General features: G+C 39.2%; 1 protein-coding gene across 1 annotated transcript; it reads left to right on the top strand.

Annotated features, from left to right (window-relative positions):
* Positions 1-9,874: 9,874 nt before the first annotated feature.
* LOC146895972 (pregnancy-specific glycoprotein 22-like) lies at positions 9,875-16,727 on the top strand. The gene is made up of 5 exons (XM_087911411.1): positions 9,875-9,938; positions 11,223-11,582; positions 13,919-14,278; positions 15,052-15,411; positions 16,456-16,727. Exons 1-5 carry the CDS (start codon positions 9,875-9,877, stop codon positions 16,725-16,727), a joined length of 1,416 nt encoding a protein of 471 aa, XP_087767537.1.
* Positions 16,728-22,170: the final 5,443 nt, after the last annotated feature.

Genomic DNA, 22,170 nt, shown 5'->3' with positions numbered 1-22,170 from the left:
AACTTGTGCAGCCACTGTGGAAATCAGTGTGGCAGTTTCTCAGGAAACTGGGAGTCAACCTCCCTCAGGACCCAGCAATTCCACTCTTGGGAATATACCCAAGAGATGCCCTATCATACTACAAAAGTATTTGTTCAACTATGTTCATAACTGCACTATTTGTAATCGCCAGAACATGGAAACAACCTAGGTGCCCCTCAATAGAAGAATGGTTAAAGAAGGTGTAGAACATATATACATTAGAGTTTTACTCAGCGGTAAAAAGCAATGACATCTTGAATTTTGCATGCAAATGGATGGAAATAGAAAACGCTTTACTGAGTGAGGTAACCCAGACCCAAAAAGAGGAATATGGTATGTACTCACTCATAACTGGATTCTAACCATAGTTAAAGGTTTTTGAGTCTATAATTTGTGATCCTAGAGAAGCTTAATAAGAAGGTGAACCTGAATAAAATCTTATAGCTATCCTCCTGGATAGTGGAACTAAGCAAGATTGCCAGGCAAACTCGGGTGCATGTGGGGTGGGGGGGTGGAAGCAAGGGAAGATGGTCAGGGAGAGGGGAGAGGGGGAGGATTGGGGAAGGCTTAGAAGAATGGGAGGGAGGGAGGGAGGAAGGATGGTTGGGAGAGCAGGGAGGTTTATATCTCAGCTAAGGGAGCCATTTTAGGGTTTGCAAGAGACTTGATTCTGGAGGGGATCCCAGTAAAAATTAAATAAAAAAATAAAAAAATAAAATAATAATAATAATAATAATAAAAAGAAAATGCTTTTCTGAGTCAGGTAAGCCAGACCCAAAAAGAGGAATATGGTATATATTCACTCATAAATGGATTCTAGCCATAATTAAAGGTCTTTGAACCCATTGTTCGTGATCCTAGAGAAGCTGGATAGGACGGTGAACCTGGAGAAAATTCAGGTAGTTTTCCTCCTGGAGATTGGAAATAGACAAGAGTCCCATGTAACCTTGTGTGCATGGGGGGGTAGGAGGGTTGTTGGAAGGAGAGAGGGTTAGAGAGAAGGGAGCAGGGGAGGAATGGGGAATGCTCGGGGGGACTGGGAGAGGGGTAGGGAGGAAGGATAGATATGGGATCAGGGAAGAATATATCTCAACTAAGGGAGTCAGTTTAGGGTTTACTAGAGACTTGATTATAAATGGGATCCCAGGTCCAAGGAGAGATCCCCAGATTGTTCTCTGGACAGAGGAGAGGGTGCCTGAACTGGCCTTGGCCCGTAACCATACTGATGAATATTTTGCTTATCACCATAGATCCTTCATCTGGCGATGGATGGAGATGAAGACAGAGACCCACAAAAAAAAAAAGAATTGAATATTTTAATAGAGGCAATAAAGAAAACAGAAAACAAGAGAATTCTAGAAATGGAAAATATAGAACAGGAATTACAAATGCAAGTGTAACCAACAGCATACAAAAAGAGAAAGACAGACTCTTCAGCATTGAAGATACAATAGAAGGAATTGATTCTTTGGTCAAAGAAAATGTCAAATCCAACAAATTCTTAAAACAAAGCATCTATAATATATAAGAAACATGGAAAGACCAAATCTTAGAATAATAAGGATAGAAGAAGGAAAAGAACTCAAGCTTAAAGGCACAGAAAAATATTCAACAAAATCATACAGGAAAACTTTGCCAACCTAAAGATGAAAATGCCTATGAAGGTATAGGAAGCTTACAGAACACCAAATAGTTTGTACCCCCAAATCATGCATTTGCCACATAATAATCAAAACAGTAAACATACAAAATAAAGTAAGACTATTAAGAGTTTCAAAAGAAAAGGCCAGGTAACCTATAAAGGCAGAACCATCAAAATTATACCCAATTTTTCTATGGAAACTCTGAAGTGCTGAATACCCTGGACAGACATTTTACAGACACTGAGAGATCATGGATGCCAGAATATTTTACCCAGTGATGCTTTCAATCACCATAGACAGAGAAAACAAGTTATTCCATGGCAAAACTAGATTTAAACAATTCCTAACCACAAATACAGCCCAACAGAAAGTATTAGAAAGAAATCTCCAACCCAAAGATGTTAGCTACACCCATAAAACATGGGCAATAGAAAATCACACACCCGCAATTCCCAATGAAGTGAAACACAATCACATTACCACCACCACCATCAAAACCAAGAATAACAGGAATTAACAATATCTGATAATTAATATCCCTTAATACAATACACTCAAGTAACAAATAAAAAGACACAGGATAAAAGAATGAATATGATAAACCGAGTACATTTTTCTGCTGCATACAATGAATACACCTGAACTTCAAAGACCTCAGAGTAAAGGGTTGGGAAAAAATTTTCCATTCAAATGGATCTAAGAAACAAGCTGGATTAACTATTCTAAATCTACCAAAAATAGACTTTAAAATAAAATTAATCAAAAGATATGAAGAAAGATGTTTCATAGTCATAAAAGAAAATAAATCCATCAGGATGGAGACAAAATTTTGACCATTTATGCAGCCAAGATGAGGGATCAACATTTGAAAAAGAAACCTTACTAGCTGTGTGGTGGCACATGCTTTTAATCCCAGCGCTCAGGAGGCAGAGGCAGACGGATCTCTGTGAGTTCAATGACATCTTGATCTACCAAGAACTAGTTCCAGGACAGATTCCAAAATTACAGAGAAACCCTGTTTCACAAAAGCAAAAAAGAAAAGTAAAGAAACATTACTAAAGCTTAAAGTACATATCAAAATACACAAACTAATAGTAGGACATTTCAGTATCCCACTCTCACCAATGGACAGGTCTGGTGGAAAGAAACTTAAAAGAGAAATAATGGAATTAACAGATGTTATGCCTAAAATGAATTTAACAGTTGTCTATAAAACATTTCACCCCAAAAGAAAAGAATATACTTTCACAGCACATTATGAAAACTTTTCTAAAATTGCTACATACTTGATCACAAAGAAAATATCAACAAATACAAAAGATAAAATAAACCCCTGTATCTTTTCAGATTACCATGCTTAAAGTAAGCATTCAACAACAGCACTAAATACAGAAAGACTACGATCTCATGAAAACTGAACAGCACTCAATAGACTCACTACTGAGCCAAGGAAGAAATGAGGAAATTAAAGATTTTCTATAAATCAATGAAGATGAAGATGTAACATACCCAAACTTATGTGACACCATGAAAGCAGTGCTAGGAGAATCAGACTATTTTGCTAAGTGCCTACATAAAGAATCTGGGGAAATCTTATACTAGTGACTTAACAGCACATATGAAAGCTCTAGAACAAAAAGAAGAAAACTCACTCAGAAGGAGTATATGGCAGGAAATACTCAAACTAAGGGTTGAAATCAATAAAATAGAAGCAAAGAGAGCAATACAAAGAATTAGTGGAACCAAGAGTTAGTACTATGAAAAAAAACAAGATAGATAAACCCTTCTCCAAACTAAACAAAAGACATAGAGACTATCCAAATTAAGAAAATCAAAAGTGAAAAGAGGGACATAACAACAGATACTTGGTATAGGAAGTCCTTCTGTATTTGTGTTGCTTTCTTTGGTTGAATAAAGAAACTGCCTTGGCCTAGTTGATGGGGCGAAACTCATGTAGGCGGGGAAGACAGAACAGAATTCTGGGAAGAAGAACAGAGTCAGGCAGATGTCATGGTTCTCCTACCCGAGATGGATAATGGTTAGACTCATGTCAGTAAGCCACAGTCAAGTGGTGATACACATTAATAGAGATGGGTTAAATCAAGATGTGAGAGTTAGCCAATGAGAGGCTAGAGATAATGGGCCAGGTAGTGTTTAAATGAATACAGTTTCCGTTTGGTTATTTTGGGGGCTAAGGTAACCAGGCAGCCGGGATGAAATGCAGGCTCCTCTCCCTCAACAGATTCTGAGGAAATCCAGATAATCATGAGGTCATCTTTCAAAAAGTTGCACTCCACAAAATTTGAAAACCTCAAAGAAATGAACAATTATAAGGATAGGTACCACTTATCAAAATTAAATCAAGACCAGATAAACAATTAAAAAAAAGCCATAACACCTAAGGAAATAGAAGCATTCATTAAAAGTCTCACAATTAAAATAATCCCAGAGCCACTTGCTTTCAGTGCAGAATTCTTACAAAATTCCAAAGAACTAATTTCTCAAATTGTGCCATACAATAGAAATAGAGGGAAAATTGTCAAACTCGTTTTATTAGGCTACAATAAACCTGATGCCTAAACTGCATAAAGATGCAAAAAAGAAAGGGTTACAGACAAATCTCCCTCATGAACATTGACACAAAAGTAGCATATAAAATATGGGCATACTGAATGAAGAATACTTTAAAAAATCATCTAACATGGTTAAGTAGGCATCATTCCAGAGATACAGGAATGGCTCAATATATGAAAATATGTCCTTGTAATCCACCATATAAACAAACTGAAAGAAAAAACCCACCATGATCATCTCATTAGATGCTGAAAAAGCCTTTGACAAAATCCAATACCCCTTCAGGATAAAGGTCTTGGAGAGATCATGGAAACAAGGACCATACCGAAAAATAATAACAGCAATATACAGCAACATTACAATATACAGCAAACCAACAGCCAACATTAAACTAAATGGAGAGAAATTCAAAACAACTTAACTAACATTAGGAACAATACAGGGCTGTACACTCTTTCCACATCTATTCTATATAGGGTTCAAAATTCTAGCAGAAGCAATAAGGCAACAAAAGGATATCAAAGTGATAAAAAATGGAAAGCAAGAAGTCAAAATTTCACTTTGAGTAGATGATATAATAGTATACATGTTGTCCTCAAAATTCTACCAGGGTACTCCTACACCTGATAAACACCTTCAGCAACATAGTAGAATACAATATTAACAAAAATCAATAGCCCAGTTATATACAAATGATAAGTGTAATGAAAATAAAGTTAGGAAACTTGAACCTTTACAATAGCTACTAATAACATAAAATATCTTGGGAAAATCCTCACCAAACAAGTGAAAGAGCTGATGACATGAACTTTAAGTCTTTGAAGAAAGAAATTAAAGAAGATATCAGTAAATGGAAAGATCTCTCATGTTCTTGGGCAAGTATGATCAACAGAGTAAAAATGACAATATTACCAAAAGAAATCAACAGATTCAATGAAATTCACATCAAAATCACAACACAAATCTTCACACACTTCTAAAGAATAATATTCAACTTCATATGAAAAAAACCAAAGACCAAAGATAGAAAAAAAACAATCCTGTTCAATAGAGGATTCTCCAGAAACATCATTATCCCTGACTGCAAACATTACTGTAGAGCTATAACAATAAAACAATTTGGTATTGACTTAAAAACAGACTTGTGGACTGATGGAATTGAATCAAGGTCCCTAATATTAATTCACACACCTACAAACACCTGAGTTTTGGCAAAGAAGCCAAGCTGTACAGTGGTAAAAACAGAGCATCTTCATAAAACGGTGATGGAATAACTGGATTCTACATGTAGATGAATGCAAATCTATCACCTTATATATCAAAATGAACAAAACTCAATCTAAGTGGATCAAAGCCTCAATATAAATTCAGTTATACTAAAACTGATAGAAGAGAAAGTGGGAAGTAAACTTGAATGCATTGTGACAGTATGAAAGTGACTACCTCCTAAATATAACACAAGGAGCACAAATACTGGAGAGCAACAATTAATAAATGCGACCTCCTGAAATGGAAAAGGTTCTGTTAGGAAAAGTACATGGTCAATAAGACAAAACAGATGCCCACAAGATGGGATAAGATCCTTATTAAACCACATCAAACAGAGGGCTGACCTTCAAAATATATAAAAAAAATTAAGAAACTAGACATCAAAATACAAAAATAATCCAATTAAAAAATAGGGTACAGATCTAAACAAAGAATTCTCAACAGAAGATTCTCAAATGGCTGAAAAAAATATTTAAGGAATTGCTCAACATCCTTAGCCATCAGGGAAATACAAATCAAAATGTCATCATAGAATCTTTGTCTAGTAACTAATGAAATCAAATGTGAAGATCCACAGAGCTCTGGGCTGAGCTCACACAGTCCAGTCATGAAGAGGGAGGAACAAGAGGGTTAGAGTCACGATGGTGAAAATCACTGAGAGAGCTAACCCACTCTACAAGGAGCTTACTGAGTCTGGACTAATATTTGGGGAATCTGCATAGGACCAAACTAGGCCTTCTGAATGTGGGTGATAATTATGTGACTTGGGCAGTCAGTGTTCAGTTAAGTAACAAAGAGATAAGGGGAATATGATTGTAGATACTATGTCTGTATTAACAATCTCTGCAGCTCAGCCCACACATGGCAAAGACTGCTCATTCCACATAAAAACAGAACCACCATCTCTGAGCACTCAAGTCCTCCAGCATCAGTCTGCAATTAATCTTCTGCCAGGTTCAGTAAGTACAAGGATCAGAAGCAAATATTAGAAAGACCAACAATGATTGAATGAGGCCTTTGCAAGAATCAAAGTTCCCACAACAAGTCATCTCTGTCTGTTATCTTTGCAGCACTGTTACACAAGGCCACTATCAGAATTAAAAATTCTAATCTCCCTGAAGTTGACGACAGTAGCCTGGAAGCCTATATATTAGTATCAGAATATAACCTACCACTTGGGTATAAATGGTCAGAGCCTCTCAGAAGATTATTGGCTGAAACTGTCAACTGGGCTCTCACTTATTCAGTGTGACAACTGACACAGGATCCTGTGAGTGTATAATCTAGAAATGAGTGACTTACACTCAATGTGACCTATTTATCTTGAATGTTAACTGTGAATAATTTCTGTTTCCTCATGGCTATAACTACTTACATACAGAAATATAGAGCTACACTCATCCACTCTTGGGTATTGCAAAAGACCCCCCACAGATAACTTAGGCTCGTTAGGGAATCCTGCTCTAGCAAAAGCACATGCAGCAAAGTTGAGCATTGAGTTAGAATGGGCAGAGTGGGGACTTCTCCTTCCAGAAAAGCTAAGTGTGATGAAGTCAGGGAACATCTCAGACTCAAGCTCAATTCACACATCATAGTCCATTGGGAATGTTTGTTTGTTATGCCAGCGATTGATTAGGGCTTGTGTATGCTACATGAGTACTCTTCCACTAATCTAAACCCCAGTTCTGGTTGGGATCTGTCCAACTGAGGTAAAAAAAGAAACAACAGATATTAGAGCCTGCTATACATGAGGATTTTTCTATTTCTTTGCAGATATCACATGTGGCTTTATTCAGTATGCTCAATGTTATTTAGGTGATGGGATAATATCCATCTCAGATAATCACATGTATCCAGGGTCAAACCTCAAGCTCTTCCACAAAGTTACTTCTTACCTGCACAATACTGTTGGCTTAACAGTGGAGAACCCCAGATATCCTGACGGGAGTTATTTATCCAAAATTCCATTACTATCATTTGTAAATCTTATATCTTCAATGACTAGAAATCAGACATTAGTGTATATAGAAACCAAGTGAAGAAAATTACAGGTCTTGGGTAGCAGATCACTGAAAGGACAGTATCGACCTTTGGGTGAATCCTTGGTTTGATATATAGATATAGAAAATAATTCCCAGCCTGTGCCATGGACACAAATACCAATTGTCTTATGAGATTTCAGCTATGTTTCTTTCTACTCTCCTTACATCTCTGCTTTCTCTTGGCATACCTTGGACTTGTATTGGAATGTGAAGTGGGGGGGTTCTAGAAGGGAGGAATATCCAAAGTAGAGAAACTTTATTTAATGTCAAGTAAATTTCTTTTCTGTCACTAACTCTTGCATTAACCCTTCCATATATTATCATGGTCTCTTTGATTCAGAAGAAATAACTTAGAAATTTGACCCATGCTTATTTATCCTTTACCACAGGTGTTTCCATTTCCTGTCTTGTTTCAGCTGATAATTGGCTTTTGTTCTAATTCCAATGGAGTCAGAAGAGGCAGGTGATGCATGTACCTTAGAGAACTGTCATAAGTCAGGATGAAACATGTTTTGATGATGCTGTTTCCTTAACTCTACATGATATCTTTTGTGGACATCATAGCATCCCTGATATCAGGATCAGGGAAGTGAGAAAAGTGACACTCAGGGTATATGTATTTGAGGTCTATTCTGGCTCAGATTGGCCCAGCATATGTGATGACCATGGCAATCAAAGAGACGTAGTCACTTAGAGAATGGGGAACATCATCTGGAATCTACCTATGAAGGAGGACTTAACAGTTTGAAGCAATGTCCTAGTTAACATTAGCTGTCATCTTGAGATTGTCCCAAATGTCTTGTAAACCGTATTGAGGCACAGTCCACACTAGTTAGAAAGACTGGTGAGCAATCTACCTGCCAGCTAAAATGCAACACTTCCTAGATTCTATTTCAAAGAACCTCTCCCACCAAAAAAATCTGTCCCAGAACAACTGCATTGCTCTTGGACAATACAGTCATTTTACCAAAAACAATCTAGATTCAATGTAATTTTCATCAAAATTCTAACACAATTTCTTTATAAAGCTTCAAAAACAATGTTCAAGTCCTTAGGGAAAAACAAAGAAACCCAAGAAAGCTAAAGCAATCCTGTATAATATAGAAACTATATGAGGTAACACCACCCCTAATTTCAAGATCTACTATAGAGCTATAGTAATAAAAATTGTATTGTATTAGTATAAAAACAGACAAGTGGATCAATGGATGGGAATGTTGTTTTAACCCATCATAAGGTAGAAGGAATTAGGAGTACTAAAGTGTATAGTGTTCTGGATGGCAGGTCCTGCAAACCACCCATGCTGAATGTATCAGGGAAGTTGACATTTGGAAACTTGACCATGCTTTTGGTAGCCTTAGACATGAGATTGCAACTCTCTCAGTGATCTCCAGGGGTTGAGAGCAGGGTACAAGCTCAATGCTCTGGAAATTGTTTCACTGGGCCATGACCTAGCCAAATGCCTTTTTTCTTTGTCCCTACTAACACTGAATTATGTTACTAGACCCTGCTCTGACCTACTGGTTACTTCCTTTGTGTGAGAACTCCTTTCTGCATGGGGACCATGAAGATCTCTTCCCTCCTTGCATCTCTTGTAAGATAATGCAAGATTGCCAACAAGGAGCCATCTAGAAAAGGGCAAACATGATCAGAAAGGACATGTGTATACCTAACACATAGTGCTAGAATGTTGTTCTGAAACCCTCCATAAAAAGATGGAATCCACAGTCCTTTCAAGGACACACAGGTCATCTCTTCCCCAAGGCTGAGCACAGGAAATTCCTCATACAGCTGTTCCTTGGCCCCTGTCCTAGTTCATTAATTTGACTGGTGCATATAGTGATAAACCATTGATCAACATTCCTAGTCATCACTCAGTGGGTCACTTTTCAACTGTCAGAAAGATTTCTGTCAACGTCTTGCAGAGAATAAGTAAACACAGGTTAGCCTGGTTGATCAACTGTGTCTCTGTGACACAAAGGCACATAAGCATGGTACAGACTATTTGGTACTGAAAGACCCAAGGCAAAGACACAGCAGATGTCAGCCCTGGGGTGTTCCATTTTTCTCTGAGGGCATGGGGATTCTTATCTGAACTGTTGTCCTATGTGCTGCTTGGAGGAGAAACATAAAGGGGAGTTGAGAAGGATGCAAGACAGCACTGAGAGTAGCAGGGGCTCAAACCCTTCCTCTCACAGTCCATTGGATTCTGGGAAGTGCTCCTGTCTGAGAAAAATCTCAGCCCAGGGAGGAAGAAGAGCAGAGCCTGAGTTCTCTGTCGTACCTGAGGCTTTTCTCCTTAGAGGCAGAACAAGAAGTGAGAAGATGGAGGAGTTCTCTGTACTTCTCCACAAGAGGTGCACACCATGGAAGGGGCTTCTTCTCACAGGTAAGGACACCCACTCTCTGAGTTTGTGGGGAGGACAACTCAGAGGCAGGTCAGAGTCTCATGAGGAGAAAAGGATCTTGAGAGGAGACCCATGTTTTTGAACGCCATTATGGTGCAGAAGGTAGAGTGAGGGAAAGAGGCTCAACGTAGTGAAGTTCTTAGGTGACAGCAATGTTATGAGAAAATCCTCAAACACTCCATATTAACTGTGAATTACATTGGCTGTAATGTTTTTAAGACAGTTTTTCCACAACCATGTAAGATGACCATCCAAATAGAAGTCAAACTGGGGAGGGCTAGAAAGATGTCTTAGTGTGGAAAAATATGACAATCCTCAGTTCCCATGCAGCAGATGGAGAGAACAGACTCCTGCAGGATCTATTCTGCCCTCCACATAGGCATTTTGGCATGTACCCACACATGCACACCCTGACACGTGTGCTCCGCTCAGATTTGAGGCATATATCTACATATGTACACAAGGAGCTACCAGCTTCACAAATACACACATATATTCACATAAGTAACTCTAGAATTATTTATTTCACAGTTGAACAAGATTATTGTCATAATGTCCAAACCTAGAAACTATAAAGAGAAATCAATGGAGACACATTCCTCTTTCCCTGCTTCTTTTTTTTCTTTATTCACTTGTTACTGAGTCTTTTCAGGGAACTGAACCTATCAATAAATTCTAACTATCCCTGCCTACAAATCACTGGTTCTAAATGTGTGACAGTGTCTAAATCCTTTAATCCCAGCACTTGGGAGGCAGACACAGGTGATCTCTGTGAGTTCAAGTATACCTTAATCTATAGAGTAAGTTTCAGGACAATCAAGTTTGCACAGAGAAATCCTGTCTTAAAAAGACAAAACAAAAAAGCAAAACCAAAATCAACAAAGAAACAAAAAGCCCTGGTTCTAGTTGGCCTGATGCCAGTACAACCAAAAGATGAAGTCATGGCTTTACTAGAATCACAAAAAAAAAACCAGAGTAAAAAATCAGAAAGAGAGCACTCTCCAGAGCCTGAGTTCAGAGAGGCAATGATCCTCACACCAAATACTCTATGTGAGGAGATATATGGGACACTGACAGAGGTGACCAGGCAGCCACCTAAGCAAAGAATTCTAAAGAGAATTTACTCACACTCTTAGACACTCTGAGCCAACGTAAGTCATGTTGCTCATGTCTGCAAAGGAAGGTGTGGTCACACATAGTCACATATCAAATCTAAATTATGAGCACACCTGGTTAACTGGTGATATTTCTCAATTTCCTTCTAGCCTCTATTTTACGTTTCTGGCACATGTCCACAACTGCCCATGAGATCACCGAGTCACTGCCACACCAAGTGGTTGAAGGAGAAAACGTCCTTTTGCTTGTCCACAATCTTCCAGAGAATCTTATAGCCTTTGCCTGGTTCAAAGGGCTAACAAATATGACACAAGGAATTGCAGTATATACAATGCATAATAATTTAAGTGCACCAGGGCCTGTGCACAGTAGTAGAGAGACAGTATATAGCAATGGATCACTGCTGATAGAAAATGTCACCCAGAAAGACACAGGAATCTATACGCTACGAACCTATAATAGAAGTGGAAAAATTGCATCAACAACATCTATGTACCTCCACGTGCATGGTAAGTGATTCATTGTGAACTGTGTTTTATTCATTTCACTGAACACATATAGGAGTGTGACTCTCTCTCTCTCTCTCTCTCTCTCTCTCTCTCTCTCTCTGTGTGTGTGTGTGTGTGTGTGTGTGTGTGTGTGTGTGTGTGTGTGTCTGTGTGTCTGTGTGACTACCTTTCCTGTGCATTGTTTTCCATATTGTGGTTTGAGCATTTACTGCAGGACACATATATTGTAGAACAATGGCAAATAAATTACAATCCTCCATTTGATATCATCTTGCACACAGGTGGATGCATGCTATGAACCAAGGGGTTCATACTAAGAATATTTCCTTGAGAAAGACATGGAGGAAATATATATTGGTCCTGATTGAGAAAAAGATGGGATCCTTATTGAGCTGTGAGTAAGAGTCTGCCCTGTCTCCAGATCTCTGGCCCAGACTCAGCTCCAGTTATTTATGAAAAGCATTTTATAAGGGTTGGATTTTGACCTCCTGATGGCAGGGAACAGTGATCCTTAGTTATCAGTCTTGTGATGTATGCAATCAGACAGGACACTGTCATGAGAGTCTTGATTAGTCTACATCTCTTGTCAATCTTCTTCAAAAGGGGTACATAACTCAACAAGTGTCCAGGTCATTCACCAACTGTCCTATTGGACATATAAGATTTGTTTCACATGAAAGTCTTTGTCCCCTAGGAGAGGGACCGAAGGACAGGTTCTCCTGATAAGTGCTTGTCCTTTGGGTTCAACTCAAGGAATTACCTCCTGCAGTCAAATGGCTACAAGCTATGTTGATCTGACAGCTTCCAAGACATGAGCTGCAGTTCACCAGCGATGTCACTAGGACACACAGTGAACTGCAGTAATGTATTTGTTTGAACCAGTAATTTACCTAGCAGCATGGTTCTATTCCTGGTTTTTCAGGCCGGGAAATCAGGGTCACAGTGTTCTCAGACCTACTGACTGCTTGGTATGTCTGTCACACTGCCAGGAGACCATGTTCTGTTTCCCACTATATATGTTTCCTTTTGAAAATCCATGGTATCCAAGGGAAATCAAGTAGACAGAGGTCAAAGACCTCTCAGACAGACCATGGAGCACAGGGGCAAACCCACCACAAAGCTTAGCAAACAGAGGAAGTGGGAGCATTGTCTTGAAAATCTTTCACAGGATGAAGGAGCTCACAGTTTTTTTTTCCAGGAATCAGGTCACTTCCTCCTAAACACCCAAGACGTGAAAGTCATGACACAACCTGGGCCTTTAATCTCTGTCAGAACTCCATCTGATGGTGACTCCAGTGAGAAGAGTTTTGTTCTTTTCCACAAACATCACTCACACAGTCATTTGGAGTCTCAAAGGCAGTTTTGTCATCTTCCTGTTGGGAATTTCATGTTTTCAGAGCAATGTAAACACAGGGCAGACTGGATGCTCTGGATTGGTTGTGCAGATTTTCCCTTTTTGGTGCTGATTAATCGAGGACACGACATAGAAGAACACAGTTCCATGGTCAACAGCTATTTTCTTTTGTCAATGGATGGTCATTGCACTTGATTCTCACTTTGTGCTCTAGAGGACAGAAACATAAAGAGATAATGGGATAGGAACATGAGGCAGGAGTGAAACTGGAAGTGTAGATCAGTTTTTTAAACATAGACCCACTTATAGCCAATGGGACCCTGGGAGGTGCTCCTTCCTGGAAGAGGTTCAGCACGGATGAGGAAAGACCAGCAGAGAATAGAAGGTGTGGAGCAGAAGTTCTTCAGGGGGATGACAGATCAACATACTCAACAATGGAGGCCCCCTCTCCACTCCTTTGCAAAGGCTGCATCACATCTCAGGGACTTCTGCTCACAGATGAGGAGACCAGGATTTGGCAGTGCATGAAAGGAGAGGACTGACAATTCATGGATCTTATGATATCCCAGTTTGTGTGAACTTGAAATAAAGAAAGTTAGAATGTGAACACAAACAAAATTAGGTGCAACCTCAAGATGAATAGAAAAAGAAAAACAAAAGCCAGAGAGGAAAGACTCAGAGTCTATAGGGGAATAATTTGGGCAGGCATCACCCCAATTCCAATCAATTGCAAATGTGAGCAGGGAAATCATGACACTAAGCAGGGGCAATGTTGATGGTTGAAGAGAGAGTCATATACTGAACATAATAAGTGTGGGGACACTGAGAACATAAAGACCATGTGCTGACCTCCACCAAGTAAGACATGGAGATGCTCACCCACAAATTTAGGCTGAGCAACAGGCACAGTTGCAAAAGATACAGGGCCTTGCCTTATTTAAGTGCAAACATTATTTAAATGGATCTATTTCTTTCCTTCTAGCTTACCTTTGGAAGTGTGGGCGCCTTGCTACCTCTTCCCAGCCCACTATTGAATCATTGCCACCCAGGGTTGCTGAAGGGAGAAGTGTTCTTCTACTTGTTCACAATCCCCCAGAGAATATTGTAGCCGTTGTCTGGTTCAAAGGAAAGACTTTGCCCAAGAACATTGTGGTTACCCAGTATACACTAGGCATTAAGTCAACTGTTTGGGGACCTGAATATGGTGGCAGAGAGACATTGTACAGTGATGGATCCCTGTTGCTTCATGGTGTCACTCAGAAAGACCACGGATTGTACACCCTACGAATTCTGAGGGCAGATATGAGAAGTGAAGACGCACAGGTGCAACTCCAGGTCCACAGTAAGTGATTCTCTGTGATTGTTCAGTGATGGGTGGGGTTCGACACACCATACTGTCATGGCCGGTATAGTCTTCCTTCCCTTAGCATAGTGCCTCCATGTGGAGGTTTGAATATTTAATGCAGCATACACTGTTAGAGACAAATGGCCATAGTTCAGTTTTCATCTTCTGACTCCACCTGCATCAAAGAAGGCCTTGATGGAAAGTAATTCAACCTAAGATATCGGAGTCAGTACAGTCTCCTGAGACTCTAGACCAGGTAGCCCTGAATCCTGTCGTATTTCCAAGTATATACTAAAATGATCTAGGGGAGCATTTTCCCAGTGCTCGACTGGTACCTCCTCTCAAAACTATGCTTCCTATTGATTTGGTCTTCATGTTTGTTAAAACTGTTCTCTTATATCAACACAGTACTCCTATCCCAGGGCTTGGAACTGCCTGAATTGGTCTGAATCCTTTTGTATCAACCACAGTACAAAAAAATACTATAGTTTTGCCCACAGACCAATCCAGTGATAGCATTTTCAACTGAGGACTTGTTTTGAAAAATGACCATAGCTTGTGTCAAGTTGACATAAAACCTGCCAGCTTAGTTACCAAGACCTTTAAAGATCTATGCCTGCCTTGAAGATCAGACTGCTCCAAGCCATCACACAGGCCCATAATAAAGACTTGACAGAATGAATTCATCTGCTCAAAATAGAGGTCAGAATCTTTTCACCAAGCACAATGATCCTCATATGATGACTTTTTTTTTCTCTTTTCACTTCCAGGCTCCATTTCACTGTTCTGTGATGCTCTCACTTCTTCCCAACTCATGATCCTATCAGTGCCTCGGTATGCTGCTGAAGGGGAAGGTGTATTTCTACAAGTTCATAATCTTCCAGAAGATGTGAAAACCTTTTCCTGGTACAAATCAATTTCTAGGACCCAGTTTCACAAAATTGTAGAGTACAGCAGAGCCAAGAATTCCATCACCTGGGAACCTGCACATAGAAGACAAGGGATGGTGTATGAAAATGGATCCCTGATGCTCCAGGATGTCACTGCGGAAGATGCAGGAATGTACACACTATCAGTTTTAAACAAAGATTCCAAAGTTGAAAGTGCATATGTGGAAGTTTATGTGAAGAGTAAGTGACTTTCTATGGTCTCCAACTTATGTGTGGCTTATCCTACTTCACATACCAAACTGTCATGATTGGGTTGTTCCTGTTCTCTCCCCACTACATTGTGCCCTGCACTAGGGTTTGGGCCCTCACCACAGGACGCATATTGAGTAGACAAATAGTAATAAATTAGAACCCCTCACCACTGTTTAACTGCAGAGAGAAGGAACTATTCTGGGTAAACTTAACATCAGGATATCAGCTGTAGCCCAGACACTTGGAATTCTCACTGTGCACATGTCCCCAGAAAGACTCTGTGGGAGTCAGGCAGGCCCTGGTTGATGAAGTCATGGGGTCCTCACAGAGACACCAAGGAAGCCCTGAACATAAAACTGCCCTGGCTGGATTCAATGTGACATTGAGGACATTTTGTAAGTGTTTATTTATGTTTGTTAGATTTCCTGTCAGAGCTGACAGGGAAAAAGACTTTACTTATTGCCCAAGTCATGAGACTGATTGTCCCATAGAGTGGAGGATCAATTGTGTTCTGCCATGACAGTTGTAGTTATGTAGGTCTCCTGCGTATCTCCTTCTCCTAAGGCTCAGTGGGCATTTTTCTGTGCCATTAGCCTATTGTTCTGATGGGCTTATGAGATTTCACAGAACAGTCAAGGCAGCAAGAAAAGAAACAAGTCAGCTACTCCAGATTCTTCCTTCTCCTGATGGATTCAGACTAGGGAATTACTTTCTGCAGGTAAATAGAACAGATGCTTCTGATGTCAGCAACACCCCATCCCAAGTTTATATCATTGTTCATAGGTAAGCTTACCTCATGGACGTGACAATGATCATGCACTGTGTATCATATTACAAGAAAACTGTTATACAGAAACAGTGACTAAATTAGAGTAATACAGTCCCTGGGGGGCAGATCTGAAGCACAAGATATGCCTATAGTCACAACTCCAAATTCTCCCCCACAAAACCTTTATAAAGTATGAATTTCAGTGAGTCTGGTCAAACTCTTTGAACTTCTGTCATTTGGTACCTTCCTTTGTAACTTCACAGAGAATGTAACACAGCCCTTTGTGCAAGTCACCGACAGAAGAGTCACAGGACGTAGATCAGTGATCTTCACTTGCATTTCACCCGACACTGATGTCTCCATCCGTTGGATCTTCAATAAGAAGAATTTGGAGCTCACAGAGAGGATGACTCTGTCCCCAACGAAGTGTGGACTCAGAATATATCCTGTTAGACGCGCAGATGCTGGACTGTATCAGTGTGAGGTCTCCAACCGATTCAGTTCAAAGACCAGTACCCCAGTTTTCTGGTCATGATGAGTATGTGACCTTTCCTCTAATCCTACAGCAGAGTGGGGGTATTGCTTTGTCAATGGGGTATAAAATGGAGAAAAGTTATGTGGTGAAAATGGTTAAGTACTACTCAGGTACAGCCAGCATGGTGACTCACACCTATAAACCCGGGATACACGTGTGTACAAGGGAAGGCCAGGATTTACAGTGAGGCAGTCTTAAAAGAAAATAAAGACATCAATATAGGAAACAAAATTTCAAAGGCCTTAAGATCTTAGATTGTGGTTGAAATATATAGTGATACCTCGAATTCATGGGAACTAGCTTCAGGACCCCTCAAACTGTTGGATGCTCTTTGTCTGCTGGGAAAATGGTGCCTTGCTTGCATTGAGAAAACATCCTCTGATATACTCAAATTTGCCCCCTATTTACCTAATTCACATTAAGCCTAATGCTGCATGCACACCATTAATCCATGTGTAGTGAGGAAGAATGACAGGATAAGGGTCTGCCCATGTTTCTCTTAGGACATGGCTGGTTTCTAAACAGCTTTGATCCATTGTTTGTTTGATGCACAGATGTAAGTGTCTTTGTGTAAGGGCAGATAATACAGTTTTCATCCTGGAAGAGGCAATCACAGTGAGTCCTTGCACATGATCCTTTTCTTTCCTGTTAATATGTATTTCTTTCCCTTTTACCTCTTCTCATATATTACAGCTGAGCACAGTTTTCCCTCCCTCACCTCCCTCAACCTTACTTTCCCTTACACAAGATTCACTTCTGCTCTATTCCCCTTCAAAAAATTTCCAGATCTCTCAGGGACATCTACAGAATAGTGCCCAGAAAGTTATATAAGACTTGTCACAATCGCTTATATTAGATCTGAAAGAAATAACCCAATAAGAAGAAAAGTGTCCAAAGGGCAGGCAAAAGAGTCAAAGGTGTCCCCTACTTCTGCTGTTAAGAGTTGCACAAGGATACTCCTATATATTACCATACTTATATGCAGAGGCTGTAACTCAAACCTGTAGATGTGGATGATACCTTTCTGATGAATTTTAAGGTGAAGGCTGATCTAGTAGTGTAAGAGAATATCATTAGTAATCTTTTCATTTAAATGTTTTTCCAGTCATCTTTGGTTCTTTCTTGAACTTCTGGGCTGTCAAGCCTCTGGTTCCTGGCCATCTAGGGAGTGTCAGGTCTGTGCTTCCTCTCAAAGCCTGGGCTCTAATTTTGGCCGGTCACAGGTTGGCCACTCCCACAAGTTCTGTTCCACCATTACCCCAGTATATATTTCAGGAAGGACAGATTGTAGGTTGAATATTTTATGTCTATAGTGTGGTCCCACTCCCACTACTAGAAGTCTTTGTTGGTAGAAGATGACTGGTTCAGGATACTTATCCCTCACTGCATGGAGTTTTTACTAGGGTTGTTCTTGTAGATTCTTGGGATTTTCCATCATAGTAGGTCTCCACATTGTTTCACAAAAGTCCACTATTGAAGTCATTACTCCAAATACTCTTTCCTTTCATCCCACCTTTCCCTACCTGTTCATCCTTTTCCTATGCCCCCTTTTCTTCCATCCATCCACAAAATCTTTCCAATTCTTCTTCCTGGGGTGATACTTGTGTCCCACTTGAGTCTTGTTACTTTGTTTCCCTATGCTTTTGACAAAACTGGACTTCTAATGGGTTGTGTGCAATAGTAGTTTACAGTAGTAGAGTTAAGGTGGGTGGGTTTGTTTAGCAGTTCCAGAAACTTCTGTAGAATCTTTCAGATTTTCAATAAATAAGGTCATTTCATCTACGATCTATTTTCCAGGCAATGAATTGACCAAATTTATTTCTTTGTGTCACCCTTTTGTTCTGCCTAGGATATCTAAGGGAATGCTGAAGAATAGTGGCCACTGCAGCATCCTGTGTTGATCCTGGTCTTAGAGGAAAAGATATCAATGTCCCCACTGAATACTGAGTTGTCAGTGGTTTTTCATGTGTGCTTGTGTGCCCCTCATGAACTGGCCTTTATTCTACCTGGTTTGTTTGTTTTCATCATTAAAAAATTTCACGTTTCTCAAATGTCTTTATTGATTCAGACTTATGAGTTATTCATGGAATCCATTTTGTCTTTTTTCATGCTTCCATCTTTGTAGGTTCTGGGATTCTAGGTATTTGTCTGTTTTATCTAAGTCACTCTACAATTACCCCCATAACTGTTGAGTAGTCATGGAAATTTTAGTAATCTGAATAACTGACAACAAGTTCTCAAATTTCAGTTCTAGTGTTAATGTTCCTCTTCTAAAAACAAAGTTAATCTAATTAAAGATTGTCAATGTCATTAATCACTTTGAAAAATAAACTATTTCCTTTTATTAAAAATAGATTCTTTACTCATAAAATACATACTATTTATATTTTTCCCTCTCTTAACAGTTCCCAGTTATTATCCACATCTGTACCATGGGGATCAACTCCATTTCTTTCTCTCATTAGAGAAGAAGAGGCCTCTAAGAGATAACAAAAAATGACAAAATAAAATGAAATAAAATACAAAAGATATGCTATAGATGTTGGACCCTGCAACCCAAAGTGAGCATATGAGGCCTAAAAGAAGATATAAGAGACTCACTTGTTCTTAGAGTTGGGAGTCTCAGAAAAATATTCCAATAATAATTATAAAATACATGCAGGGTACCTGCTGCCAATTCATATAGAACCTGTGAAAGGTGATCTCATGCAGAAACTTTTTGTCTGAGGACTAGATCTTATAGTACTCAAAGATTCTATGTAAGTGGGCAACAGAGAAAAACCATCAATTGTCCTACCCAGTTATGATTCCTACAAACCACAGAAGTGACCAGCAAGGCAAGATATCCCTAAATATGCAAGAGTATCAGTTATCTCTTAGAGGTAACCAAAAACTGTCTGATTTGTTGTTAGGCTGCTCAAAAGAAGGATAATCATGACTAGTAGTGAACTGCAAATAATTGTACATGGATAGTGATTTTATGCATCCTAAAGGATATCTATAATGGCCAGTTTCCTAAACCAGTTTAATTTCTATGTTCATTCTAAATACACCTCCTTATTCCCACAGACAAATATAGCTCTAGCCCTACATTAAAAGATGCTTATTTTTGCAAAGACTGTGGTTACCAAAGAAATCTAAAACTAATCCAAATGCAGTGAACAATAGATGCTTGGTAGTATCAATAGGAATATCCCCTATAGATTCGCATGTTTGAATGTTTGGCCCATAAGGAGCTGCACTACTAAGAGATGGGGCCTTGTTTAGGTCAGTGTAGCCTTATTGGAGAAAGTTTGTCCCTATGGAGATAGGCTTTGAAGTCTCATATTGTCAAACTACTCTCACAGTGGCACACAGTCTCATTCTGCTGCCTGAGATTCTAGATGTGGAACTCCCAGCACCATCTTTAGCAGCATGCTTACCTGCAATTAATCATGATTTTTTTTTGCCATGATAGTAATAGATTAAATTTTTGAAATGATAAGCAATCCCTGATTAACTGTTTTCCTGATAAGAGTTGCTATGATTTCAGTGTCTCTCTTCACAGCAACAAAATCCTAAGATAGACATTGTGGGGTGTCCAGTCCTACCTGATTTATCTATAATACAACCCCCTTGTTTGATGTTCAGGTCACATCTCAGAAGAGGACTGAAAATACTGCAGAAGACCTTCTGTTCACTGTAAAATTGTGTCTTCTATATGTTACAGGGAAGCTACACCCAAGAAATTTAAACCATAACACTGCAAAAATAGTCATTAAAATTGACACCACCAATTGACATGCCAGAATACATGAACAAAATGTCAAGACTCTCTACTCCTACATAAACATCTCCAGGAAGGTCATGAGTTCTGGGAGAGGGACAGTCAGGGTTCTCAAGAGATGAGTCAATGATAAGAACTCTAGTCCCACATGGTCAATCATGAAATATATATACATGAAGAACTCTAAGTGTACCCATGAGATTGTTTATATATTTATTGATTTAAACATATATTTACAGATTTAATGATAAAAACAATTAAAAAGTTCATGAAGTTGAGAAGGAGTCAATATCCTAAGAGTAGGTAGAATGGAATAGGGTGGGGTGAAGAGGATATAATGTATACACAATGTGAATGTAGAAGATTAAAATATGTACTTTTAAAAGTTTTAAAAACAAGGGTGAATAATAGGCTCAATGTCCTTTGTTTATGGCTAGAATCCACTTATGAATGAGTACATGCCATATTCATTTTTGGGGTCTGGGTTATCTCACCCAGTAAAGTGTTTTCTCTTTGCATCCATTTGCATGCAAAATTCAAGATGTCATTATGTTTTACTGCGGAGTAGAACTCTGAAGTGTATATGTGCCACACCTTCTTTATTCATTCTAAAATGGATAAAAGGGCACCTAGGTTGTTTATAGGTTCTGGCTATTACAAATAATGCTGCTATGAACATAGTTGAACAAATGCTTTTATGGCATGATTGGGCATCTCTTGGGCATATCCAAGAGTGGAATTGCTGGATCCAGAGGTAGGTTGACTCCCAGTTTCCTAAGAAACCACCACAATGATTCCAAAGTAATTGCACAAGATTTTGTTCCCACCAACAATGGATGAGTGTTCCCCTTACTCCACATCCTCTCCAGCATAGGCTATCATTGGTGTTTTTGATTTTAGCCATTCTGACAGGTGTAAGATGGTATCTCAAATTTGTTTTGACTTGCATTTCCCTGATCGCTAAGGAAGTTGACCATGACCTTAAGTATCTTTTGGCCACTCGAACTTCTTCTGTCGAGAATTCTCTGTTCAGTTCAGTCCTCCATTTTTAATTGAGTTAATTAGAGTTTGAATGTCTAGTTTCTTGAATTCTTTATATATTTTGGAGATCAGATGTTTGTCTGATGCAGGATTGGTAAATATCTTCTTTCACTCAGTGGGTTACCTTTTTGTCTTACTGACAGTGTCCTTTGCTTTACAGAAGCTTCTTAGTTTCAGGAGGTCTCATTTATTCATTGTTGCTCTTATTGTCTGTGCTACTGGGGTTATACATAGGAAGTGGTCTACTGTGCCCATGTGTTGCAGAGTACTTCCCACTTTGTCTTCTATCAGGTTTAGTGTGGTCGAATTTATATTAAGGTCTTTAAACCATTTGGATTTGAATTTTGTGCATGGTGATAGATATGTATCTACTTTCTTTCTTCTACAGATTGACATCCAGTTATGCCAGCACCATTTGTTAAAGATGCTTTCTTTTTCCATTGTATACTCTTAGTTCCTTTGTCGAAAATCAGGTATTCATAGGTTTGTGGATTAATATCTGGGTCTTCGATTTGATTCCATTGGTCAACATCTCTGTTTTTATGCCAATACCAAGCTGTTTTCATTACTGTAGCTCTGAAATAGAGTTTGAAGTCAGGGATGGTAATGCCTCCGGAAGTACTTTTATTGTATAGG

The sequence above is a fragment of the Myodes glareolus genome, chromosome 1 (genome assembly GCF_982192425.1).
Source record: "Myodes glareolus chromosome 1, mMyoGla1.1, whole genome shotgun sequence".
In the NCBI taxonomy this organism is placed as follows: Eukaryota; Metazoa; Chordata; class Mammalia; order Rodentia; family Cricetidae; genus Myodes; species Myodes glareolus.
This window is presented reverse-complemented; position numbering and strand designations above follow the sequence as displayed.